Raw genomic sequence first — 12,887 nt, forward strand, 5'->3', positions numbered from 1 at the left:
GCACATACACATACACACGCATGCACGTCATCATATGAGCAAAATATTCTCAAGCACGACGTTAAACCCAATTTCACCTCACCCACCTCACCCTTCTTGAATCAGAATGAAATGGGCCTTTTCTTTGGTGCAGCAAGGCTGTTCTCTACCCATAATATATAATACTATTTAATGGTCCTAGGAATCTGTCATCCCTATCTTCTTGTGAACCGTATTAATGAGAACACCGACCTATTCATGTCTACATTTACCTGCCCATAAAGGCCACAATCATCTTGATACTGTGAAAGCGGAAATAATGACTCAGTTTTTTATCAACAAACAGGTCATAATTCCGGGTGTGGTACTGATGAAAGTGATAGGCATGTACAACCTCCGGCTTCTCTAGGGAAAGATTGTATCAGTTTATACGGAAAGGCCTACAGAACATTTGCCCACATTTTGTAGGTACATGGCTATCAATACAACAATAAAATCTCCATAGTATGGAAATAAAGAGTACACCGGTCAGTAGTTTTGCATCATGAATAGTATTTAAGATATGAATGATATCTGAAGTAAGTTAAGCTCCTTAGGCATGAAGGAAATTCGACATTTATTAAGACCTACAAGCACATTGGAAACCTTTACGTGAGCGGATAGGCTTGTGGCTATATACCTTCAAAGTCATATGTAGTCATTAGAAACAAGAGCCTTCCATCTTCAGGTTTCACTACAACCGGGACTCAAATTTTGTAATCAATAATTGAATGTTGGGCAAAAGAAAATGTACACCTGACTAAAAAATTAACAAAATTATCACATTTTGCAGCGAGTCAGCAATCTCAAGTTTCAAAAACACAAGTTAATATCTATTTCAAATACATCCCCATTACATAACCACTTCTTGTTTGTTTAATTAAATATACATGTTGTTGAAAAATATTGTCTAACATTTCAGTGTCAAAACATACAAATTTATAGATGAAAGTTGTGAAATGTACCTTGTCATCTCCACATGAAATGATGTGTGATATATTTGTAATAGCCTCATGAGTCTTTTAGGTAGTAATTAATAGCTGAAGTGATAATTTATAAAAGATCCCAAAACGAGCTGAATTCGATGTTCTGGTGGATTTCGACGATTGCATTGCTCGCACTATATCGATGGAGTAGGTGTGCGATCGGAGTGCACAAGTAATTTGATTGGTAGGGCTGATGACCAGTGGCTGATCGGTAGGGCTGATGACCAGTGGCTGATCGGTAGGGCGGATGACCAGTGGCTGATCGGTAGGGTGGATGACCAGTGGCTGATCGGTAGGGCTGATGACCAGTGGCTGATCGGTAGGGTGGATGACCAGTGGCTGATCGGTAGGGCGGATGACCAGTGGCTGATCGGTAGGGCGGATGACCAGTGGCTGATCGGTAGGGCGGATGACCAGTGGCTGATCGGTAGGGCGGATGACCAGTGGCTGTCTTGAGAACTTTTATTGACGACTGAAATCCGAAAGTTAAGTTATATAGAAAGCAAACAAACATCAAAATTATTTACCCATGATCGTTAATACCACTTCAGATGCAAAATCAACTGCCTTTAGAACAAGAAATAGAAAGAGAAAATTCAGCAAGATCAGTCGTCTGCTTGTGACAGGCAATTTGTAAATAGGAAGCCACGTTATCACAACACTCCCTCACCATGCGGAGCGAAAAATATGGCTGATCATCAAAAACCCATACAAAATCCCCAGATGTTGAGAGCGGCAACGGTTTCGCTGATAGGATGTCATCAACGCTATTTTTGTAGGAAAGACTTGATATTTTTGTGTGAAATAGATGAATATATCCTTCATCACTCAAGGTTAGTAAAATAAGAACTTTTAATGATATTAAACATAAAAATTACTTTTGTCTTACATCGTCAAAACCCCTTTACACCGGGAGATATAAATGAAAAGAACACATTGTCCCTCTCTCTCACTGACTGGTGTCCTTAGACGTAGCCCACTTATCTTGACTTGCCTCTTTAAAGGATTGAATTAGTATTCATCCATGTACTTAGCACTCAGTACAGCCTTGGCGCAAGGCTATGTCCATCCCTGCTTGTGATTCCATTGGAGAGTTAGTGAGTGTATGTTTCTGGTACTGCAGCCCAAAATTACAGCAATGTCATAACTGTTGTGAATAATCTAGTCTAGATGGTGAGTGAGTGAGTTAGTTATTCGCCACTTTTAGCAATATTCCAGCAATATCACAATGGGGTACACCAGAAATGGGGTTCACGTATTGTACTAATGTGTGGAATTGAACCTGTTTTTTCGGTGTGATGAGCCAACGCTTTAACCACTAGACTGCCGCCCAGAGTCTAGATGGACTAACAGTGGAACAGAAACAATGTGTGCTTGTAAATCATCCACTACACCCACTCCTATAGTGGTTGTACCTTCAGAAGGTCTTGGTTTTAATCCTTCCTCCTTGTTCCACATCATACCAGTCTTTGCTTGAGTCATGGTAGCCATGGGGGCGGTGGGGTAGCCTAGTGGTTAAAGCGTTGGCTCGTCACGCCATAGACCCGGGTTCGAATCCCCACATGGGTACAATGTGTGAAGCCCATTTCTGGTGTCCCCCACCGTGATGTTGCTGGAATATTGCTAAAAGCGGCGTAAAACCAAACTCAGTCAGTCATGGTAGCCATGACAGGTTTCGTTTGTATGGAGATACAATATAATTAATCTCCAGGTATGTTAAAAAAGTTGGAATCTGGAGCAAAGACATAACTTGACTTCAATGTTATTTCTTAACAGCTCAGAATAATAAAAAGGTATCAGGGGGAAAGAGATTTTTGGACAGGCAGATCATGAGAATCGAGAATTTTATTGGTGAAAGCACACACATTTGCTCACTCACCCTTCGTGTAGCACTATAGTCTAGGGCGCTGTTCCACAAAAAGATGGTGGCGCTAAGGTGATCGTAACTTCCACTGTTTAACAATTACCGGTACAACTGCCATAAAGCTATGATCCCGTCAAGAAATGGGTCCAGGAACATAATTCCACCAATCAACCTACTGATTCAGAACAAATGTCATCTACTAGACGTTTTTGTCGGAACACATGGTTTATAATATGCAAGATCTGATCTTGAAGCTTTAATATGGATAGGATCGGAGGATGTGATTGAAATAAAGGCTGTTTGTTTTAGTGGGTAAATCATTCAGTGAGTAGATATATACTTTAAGCCACATCAGCATTATTGCAGCTATTCGTGGTTGATGGTTTTGGAAAAAATGCTCCTGGGTCTGAAAGAGACCCTTCTTTTATCAAAGAAATATTAGTAGTTTCTGCTGTTACCCACAGTTGATTCATCACCCAAATCTACACTTGATCACCCCGTTCTTAACCCTATAGAAACATAGGTCATTCCATTTATGATGTCTGTTCTGTGAGCTGACTGGGTTTGTCGAGCTATACTACAAATTACATGCCTGATCAAAGTTTCCATCAATTCTCTTCCACAAGAGACCAGACACAGTGATATTTTCACCAGGGTCAAAATCCAGTTGAGAATCTTCCACAGACTGCCATGCCAACAAGTACACTTCCTCCAAGTCTGTCAATACTGCATAGTGAGACTCGGCTGAAAAAATTAGCCAGAGATCTTTCCCTAAGTGACAGTTTAAACAAACTGTTTTTAATAAGGCAACATTTGGCTTCCGTCTTGCATGTACTTGTTTAAAGTGATAAGTGGAGGAAGGTATCCCATAATGCAACATTTCAGGTTCATTCAAGTGCATGCCCTAGGACCAACGGATTCTAGGGCTTATGTCAAATGATGAAAACCGTGCCTCTTGGGTTCTAACAAGCCCCCTCTGGACTTACCAGCTCATTTTAAATTCAGTCCATGTTTAAGTTCATTAAATTAGCCCTGACTTGTCCCTTGACAGGAGGGTCTTCATCAACACGGAATTACTTGTATCAAAATGTCGCTGCTCCTACAGGATGTTTTTATTTGACTTTTTGCGAGAATGTGTCAAACAGGTCGTAGTTATCTCTTTATTTTGCGTGCCAGAAGATTATGTTTGTTCGGAGAGAGATAGTTTATCAACTTGTTCGGAGGTGTGAGGCCTGACACCATCTCCCTGTTGATTCTAGCAAATTGTCATATTTATCTTTCTGCTTTGACATTTGACATCGGCACGAGTGTTCAAGATTCTTATTATAATGATAATGGTGATTACATGTCAGTTTTGTCATGTTTTGTCTGGAGAAAAACATTTATGTTTGCATAAGCCATTGAATGTGTAAATCTGTGGTATTCAGTGCAACGCAGAATTGTCGGATTTCTTCATAGTTACAAGGGGCGGTGGGGAAGCCTAGTGGTTAAAGCGTTCACTTGTCACACTGAAGGCCTGGGTTTGATTCCCCACATAGATACAATGTGTGAAGCCTGTTTCTAGTGTCCCCCATCGTGATACTGCTGGAATGTTGCTAAAAGTGGCGTAAAACTAAACTCACTCACCCACTCAGAGTTAGAAACTATCAAGTACAAGCAGAGAGTGAGTGAGTTAATATTTAACGTCACATCGGCAATATTTCAGCCATATCGTGACGAGAACATATTCAAGTACAAGCAGCGACCATATAATAGATAATATATTATATGGTCTCTGGTACAAGGGACAGACACCATGAGCTAAATCTAACTACTTCACAGCTCATGTCTGTCAGTGCTTTGTGAAACAAAAACTATTCCCTCCAAATTTAAACTGGTCCTGTGTCTTACTCACAAACCACAGCAGTGTTGAACCCCAAAAGTTGTAATCTTGGTAGGCTTTTTTATAAGCTTTCAGATTAAACACCGACAGACATGATTCTCCATGTGATCAGATTTACAATAACATCACTTCAGTCAACTTTCTAAACTTACATGAATAATATCTGGATTTTTCAAATCATTCCGCGCTCAGCATGATGAATTTGAAGCCTATAAAATGGGAAATGCCAAGGCATCCCTGAACTCAAATGCTTCATCAGATCCAGGCAATTATGGCCTCATCTACAGCTAACTGCCTGTATCACGTTGTGGGTAGCAGACTCCATTGACAATGATACATGTCTCCAGGAGATGTTTGTTGTTGCTGATGCTGAGCTGTGTGTGTTCACAGCTGGCAAACGGTGGCCGAGGGAGGGGATGGGGCTCCATTTGGGGGTAAGGGGATGCTATGCAGGAATGAGCCAGATTATGATGATACTCAGCTCATGTTGGAATTAAAATGGTATCTTAGCTTTCTCAAAAAGAAATTGAAATTAAAAAATAGGATAAGTTGAAATATATTTGCTTGCTGAAATGACATTATGATGATACTCAGCTCTTATGTCGACATGATATCTTAGCTTTCTCAAAAAGGCAAATTGAAATCAAAAGAAAGGATAAGGTAAGATATATTTGTTAGATAAAAAGAATTCCAATATGGAACTGAGGCAGTTTTGAAGACATGCATACATTCAGTGTACACAAACATAAGGTAACATTTAGGTGAGGTGAGGTGAAATTGGGTTTTACGTCGTGCTTGAGAATATTTCGCTCATATGACGACGTGCATGCGTGTGTATGTGTATGTGCGGCTGCTTGTACTAGCCCAGACTTAAGCTGGTTTTATAGTGCTAGCCCACTGAGATACCATGCCGCAGTGAAGCATGAATACCCCAATCAGACACATTATACTGACTCCAAGCCGACCAGTCCTTGTTGTACCCATGAATGCCGAGCGCCAGGCAGGGACCAACAAGTACCATATTTTAACGTCTTTTGGTATGACGCTGTCGGGGATCGAACCCAGGACCTTCCGCTCTCCAGGCGGACGCTCTAACCACTACACCACGGAGGCGGTCGGTAACATTTAGAGTACATGTATATTTACAAATGAAGTAAATAAACACAATATACCATACATACATATGTTACATAGTGTGGCACATTATTGTAAGTTGTGTACTGATTCCACTGTTTGATTGGCATTCCGGGAAGTTGGTAAGTAAATAAGGAAAAATGAACAGCATTAAAGGTAATCATTCTGGTCGATTACATTGATTTAGTGATGTTTTGATATGAGTTCTTACGTTGTTACCAACTGGTATATGTATTAACCTAGAAGTCTTTTTCCACAAAGTTTTACATCTTATCCTTGTTATTAGCTCTAACCATGGCTTTCTTTTCTTTTCTGCAAGAATCTTTGGCAGGAACAGATTATTGTTTCAGACTTAAAAGATATTAGGTTCAATTTCTGCCTTTGCTTCAGTTGGGAATAACAAAAAATATTGGTTTGAAGACAAACTGGATTAAACAGTGTTTGTTCTGCCAAAATTAATCAAAATTGAAAAACAGACAATTTGGTTAGAGCTTAAAAGTATCCAAATCCATAAAAGATGAGACGAAATAATTAATTGTCACCATGGAACCAATTTGTATGAAATATTGTCTATTTATTTTTCCAAATCATTCACAGATGAGTTAGATTAAAAAAAATCTTCTTCCGTCTCCATCTTGTCAATAGTCTCTTCAAAATAAACAAACGAGGGATGGTTGAGTGAGAACCATGCTTCATTGGTACCGATGATTCATAGGGCACAACGCAAAAACATAGATACATGGTATAAATCTGTCACTAAACGGTTCCTCTTTCACTGAAAGGGACCATCTTTCTCTCATTATCAAGGAACATCTTTCATGTTTGCCTCCAGTCTAGACTCAAGGAAAGCCTCTTCCCTTTAAATTGGTCATCAGGCTTGTTTATGGTCTCACACTGAAATCACCACACACCTTTGGCGCACTGTTAAACTGCTTCAAAGAATGCCATCGGTTTGTTAGTTTACCATTGTATCTGTGTAAACAATTGAAACACTAAAAGTGTATTTTTTAAAGAATATTTTGCCTTTGATTTCTACATCATAAACCTGGAAATATATATGCTACTAGAAAATGGTCATGTAAGTTTTCCTCGGAAACATTAGTTTTATGATGCTCCTCTTCAATCTGTCATATTTTTATCTAACAAAAGTTGGGGAATCCTTAACATCTTGTAGAGAAATTGATCATCGTGACAGTTTCTAAATTAAAGAAGTCATCCTATTTGCAATATATTAGCAAAACATTGACTTTCTTGTTCTTATTAGTGTTATGAGAGTACTGAAGTCACTTTACACTCTGATGATCAAAGAGGAAAAGTAATTTGTTATTTATATATTTACTGAAATAAGTTAATACATCAAATAAACACTGTCAAAATATTTACACTAGATCATGAAATAATTGACTCGTCTATGAAACTGAATTAATTGGTCTAATCTATTGTGTTTATAGTAGAACAAGGTAAATTAACACACATGGCCTAAGGCCATCATAGGCAATTAAATGCTAATTACCTGTAAAGATACCTGGACCTTTATTTAGGAGTGACAATGAGGCACGTTCAGGCTCAAAGAACTAATATACACAATGTTGTATCATCGGACAATGACCTTGTTTAATGAGTATATGTAGCTCTTATAAGTGAATGATGTAGCCAATCGGACTTAATCCCCTTGAAAGGCTATAAAAACATCAGTACCAGGTATTAACACATACCATAAACCAGAGTGGGAGAGATAAGTATCTACAATGCAGTGATTTACATGCATTGTGAGGTGTCAGTTACATGCTAGACAACAATTGACATGTGTAGACACAGCTCGAGTGTAAGTGTCACCATTGAAATTGACGGGTTCAGGGATGAAATGAACAATGCAATGTCTCACCAGACATCAAGGGAGGGGGTAGTCTGGTTTGTGAGTGATGCTTGGAGGGGGTATGGCAAGCAGCAATTAAAACACCTCTGGCTGTGGTTGAAGTGATATAAGGAATTTAGCCCCAGTAAGATCAGTTAACTGGTGTGACGGGCAACGGTCATTAGCAGGGTAAGGAGATAGTAGAGGATGGTCAGCTTAGAGGCTACTTCAAGATAACAGACTACAAATCTGCAGTAAGCTGGTAAATTCATCAGATTTCCAGAGCAGTAGTCATTGGCCTTGACTTCTCACATGGGGGAATGTTGCAGAATTGGCTCATTCCTTCCCTCTCTTAAGCTGGTGGTAGCTTGGATTTATTTACGATATTTTCCTGCAAACTGCTTCTTGGAGGTAGATATTTTTTCCTTTTTTCACGGAGATTGAATTTCATTTTTGTAATTTGACAGAGATTGCTTGTTGATATGTTTTCATGATATGGCCGCTCTGGAAATTGATTTTTTTCCAACAGGTTTTATGGGCTATTTTTTTCTGTTAATATCACTTTTGAGTAAACTCAAATGGATTAGGTCTGTGCTTGAAATAAGTGTAAGTCTTTCGATTGAATGATAAACTCTGTGGAAACTATTTTACACCTCACTGATATGATCATAAAAAGTTGCTGGTTCACTAACAAATAGCATTAGCCTCAGGAGGCGCTAGGAAACTAGCAGAGCTAGAGCAGCTGACGTAAAAATAGTTTCCCTTCACTTTTCGAGTGGTTGTTGGGCTGGAAGCTGCAACTTGGGGTCCAGAGTAAGTGTCATATTTTTTCACCTACTTTCATAGAATGTCTAAGGTTTTTCAGACATTTTCCTGTTGCAGCAGACATACAATAACTGAATGAAATGTTGGAATAAGTTTTTCCAGATTTTGAAATAACTATCTGTACGTGGTTAATGATATGAAAAACAGTGTAAATTTGGAACTCAATTACATTTATATTAAACTTTCCCACAGATAAAATTGATTTTCAGTTCATCACAGTTGAGGAAGCTCTTTAATGTGTAGGTTAGTGTAAAAGTAATCATTAAAAATGTATCTTAATTTGTAGGAATACAGCTACAAATTAGGCCATTTTTTTCAGGTTTTCTATGCACCATGGCCTCTAGCAGGGAGGGCTTGCATGTAGACTAAGCCTGCAAGAAGTGGTAACAGAATTACGTGTTTCAGTGTTGTAATCAACTCAGACAAAGATAATTGATTTAAAATGGATTCTTCTTTTTCAGTTGCTGGAGGGCGAAGTCGACTACACTTGATTGACCTAGGAAGTACGTCCAAGTCGAAGGATCCCAACAACGTTGCCCTGAGTCTCTCTGCCCTTGGCAATGTCATACTTGCTCTGGTGAATGGACAGCGCCATGTACCCCACAGGTAGAGACATTATGTAGAATGCATTCACATTGTAGATAACAAGTTCGATTTGCTTTTGAACTTAGCACTGCTGCATTGCTTTCTTAAGAAATATTGATGAAACTTGTTTTTGAAATGTTTTTGTTGACCTCATTTTTTGTGGACATTGCAAGTTTCTAGAAAGGAAGGATTTAGGACTTAGCATACACTCACACTATGAAACAGATACTGGGGATATGGAATAGCATGTCATGGCTGTTGTGAGAAAACAGTTAACGTGTAGCTGGCCTCGTGGCTTACTTAGTCTGCTAAATGTTATATATCATGCTTATCATTCTCAATCTTAAAAATAAATCTGATAACACTCAGACCATATCTACTCCTAACATGGCACTTTTTACGTCATCAACACTTAATCTCGAAAACCACCCAGGACTGGAGCATAGTATCATGTTTTGTTACGTTCTTTTTATCTACAGCAGAAGGGATCTTGGGATAGTATTTAAATATGTACTTCACCAAAATGTTTCTATCAAAAGAAGTATGGGCCATGATAGCTGAAATATTGTGTAAGAAACCTTACATTTGGGATGACTACTAAAATTCTAGTAGTCTTTGGCTTAAGACATTTTGGTTGTAAAATTCCTGACAGTGCGATGCTGCCATTGCAGATAGTCCATTTCAAGGAAACCGGAACAGGACTTCTTCTTTCAATCTTTTACATTCCTTTTAGTAGTGAGATTGTTATAGGAAACAGTTAGGACGATTACGGTTCTGTTGTTAGGGAACAAAGACTTGTAAAGATATAATCTTGAGATAAAAGCATCAGTCAAACCAGAAATACTATAGTTTACAAACAATGAAATGTTAAAATGCCATGAGTTGTATAATGTATGTAAAACACACCTTTTCATCAACAAGTACATTCAAAAACAAAGAAAAAACAAAGAACTTTCAGAAATGCTTTTACATGTTTACAGTATTACGCATTGAATTATGACAAAAGATGTTCGAAAATGACCTACAACATAGATTCTTATATGTCATACCATTGTTTATGTAGATTTTGATCCAAAATGCAAGTGTTGTCAAAGAACAATACAACGGTTTGAAGCGTTCTCATGTGACAATGTTTTTGAACCAGAAAATATTTGGGCCATGTGATATTGTTCTTCCACTTTCATCCCAGTGAGAAATTATAAAACATATGTCTATTTACTACCACGCCTAAGAAATAAATGAGAAAAATAACACTCCTTCCTTACCAAATATTTAGTGAAATATTATGAAAGAGGGCTTATTGATGATGGTATTTATTACACAGAAAAGATAACAATGTTATCCTTTTTTATGCTACATCAGGTTCCTTTGATGCTTTACTTGGTCAATAATCATAAAAATCAATATGGACTTTGGAGCCATGGTTTGATACTTGGTAATGAGAAATGCGCAGCAGCTATAAAGTTTTATACCAAATTGATGTGGCATCTCCGAGAAATGTTTTAATTGTATGGATATATCATTCCACATCAAGGAGTTAGTAGACTTGGCTGGGATGTGTGATGAGACAGGGGACAGCAATGTTAAAAGGGGTCACTGGCAATAACTGGAATATTTTTCAGCCTGATGGAAAATTTTGCATTAGGTAAAGAGTCTTTCTGGTGAATTAATGACCGATGTTTGCTTCAGTATGTTCACATTTGCCTTTTAACAAAGAGGCTTTTTAGCCTTTCCAAGATGGCAAATTAATTGTGAAATATGATTTGAATATTGTATTTATGTTCAGTTGCTTTGAACCACTTCAAGGGATTGGAACATATTTTTGATTAGGGTAGAGCAAAATGCATGCCAATGCATACGAGCAGAGCATGCATATTTGTGTGTTAATTATTCTCTTGAGAGATTTAATGAACAGTCTTGGTACACATGTTTAATGCTGTTCTCTCACAGCTGCTTCCATCTTTTGTCTGTCTGTTGACCTTTAACATATACTTTCATCTCTCATGGACGAATATTTTTTGCAAGGAAACAAGTCTAATAACTTCAATCACAACACGATCACACTGTTTTTTAGCATAACCGCTCATTCTGTGTTTTATCTCTCTCTCTCTCTCTCTCTCTCTCTCTCTCTCTCTCTCTCTCTCTCTCTCTCTCTCTCTCTCTCTCTCTCTCTCTCTCTCTCTCTCTCTCTCTCTCTCTCTCTCTCTCTCTCTCTCTCTCTCTCTCTCTCTCTCTCTCTTTTCCTGTTTTTCAGTTTTAACTAACCCACATATTGCTACTACAATCAAAACTCATATTCAAGGAAATAATGTGTTTAGGCTGAGAGTGAAATTACTTGCAGGCTTCTTGCTGTTTCTGAGATAGATTTGAATCTGGAATTTGTTAGGTTATCTGGGTGATTGGCAGCTGGGCTGGAGGAAACCATGTTGGCTTATCTGCCCCTGCTGTGATGGGAGTTATCTGCCCCTGCTGTGTTCAGATGATCAGGGTTCAGGGGTAGCCATGTTAGGGATGGTGTATCCATCTGACAACCATAATTTATTAGTACCCAGTGGGTTTATGTTGTAAGATGGAAAATCTAGTGGTGTTCTTACACAAGCGGCATGATAAAATCGTACAGGACTCCTTCCAGTGATTTAATGGGAAAAGTCGAACATTGTGTAAATTGTGCTGCCATTAATATATCCAACATATTTAAATATATCTTCAACGGACTAGCTTTTGGTACATATGGGAGATGTTAGAAAGAGTTAGGAATTGAAATAAGAAGAAACGTCTTTAACATCACAATGCTTTTTAGATGACAAGGGTATAAAAACACAAACAAATATTTTACATATTTTCAGTTGTATTAAAACAGATTCCTGTTGGTTGAAGTGCATGTATAGACTGCACTGGCACAAGTATTGCAGAATGATATGGATGATTTGAGTCACTAGTATAGTTTTTCAGGCGCCTCTTCAACATGGAGGTAAAAACCCAAACAATGTAACACATCAGTTGACGTCCTAATAATCGTAAATTGTACAAAAACCACAGGTGCCATAATGGTGTTGTTCTTTGCAGTGACTCACTTGGCCAGTAATTTGCAACATTCTTTAATCGCAACAGTGTTGTTAAACATGAAATCAGTTCCTGCAATTACCATATAATTTATGGATATTGTCTAAGATTCCTCCTCATTCTTTTGGAAATGTGGCTCATTTTCTTGGATTGGGGTTAGCCAAAGTCACTAATGTTGCCTTTGGGACTCGGAACCAATTATTATGAATCTAATTACCCCTTTGATATCCTCTTCATAAAGGTTGCCTGATTATGCTTCATAGGGAGTCTCTTAATATATGATGAACTAAATTGAGGCTAAGCGTTGATAAATACCCAAACATCAATCCATTTTTCTGATTTTTTAGTTAAAGGTTCAAATTCCATTACAATTTTCCCTTTGTCATTTAAATTAAACTGCACCAAAAATATGAATAATAGATATGAAATTTTCAGCTAAGAAATATTTCAGTTTGGCAAAATGCAAAATTGATATGCATGGAATTGAAGGTATTTGATTTAACATGCTTTGCAGTCCTACAAAGAATTGGATTTTGACCAATTTGCTCATTCTTTGGTTCTTCGGAAGTTAATGTTTCAATTTTTAAGAACATTTGACATAACGCCAAACTGTTATGAAGGGATGGGTTTATCTAGTTCATAATAATTTTTTCAAAGATCAAGAACATACCTGAG

General features: G+C 38.0%; 1 protein-coding gene across 1 annotated transcript in view; it reads left to right on the top strand.

The window, feature by feature from the left end:
* Positions 1-12,887, top strand: part of LOC124276132 (kinesin-like protein KIF26B) — a 205,052-nt gene that overhangs the window by 175,970 nt on the left and 16,195 nt on the right. Inside the window, 1 exon segment of the mRNA XM_046711803.1 lies at positions 9,026-9,170. Within this exon segment, the coding sequence (XP_046567759.1) occupies positions 9,026-9,170 (145 nt within the window).

This window comes from Haliotis rubra, unplaced genomic scaffold, assembly GCF_003918875.1.
Source record: "Haliotis rubra isolate DU_JTF1 unplaced genomic scaffold, ASM391887v1 Scf206, whole genome shotgun sequence".
Taxonomy (NCBI): domain Eukaryota; kingdom Metazoa; phylum Mollusca; class Gastropoda; order Lepetellida; family Haliotidae; genus Haliotis; species Haliotis rubra.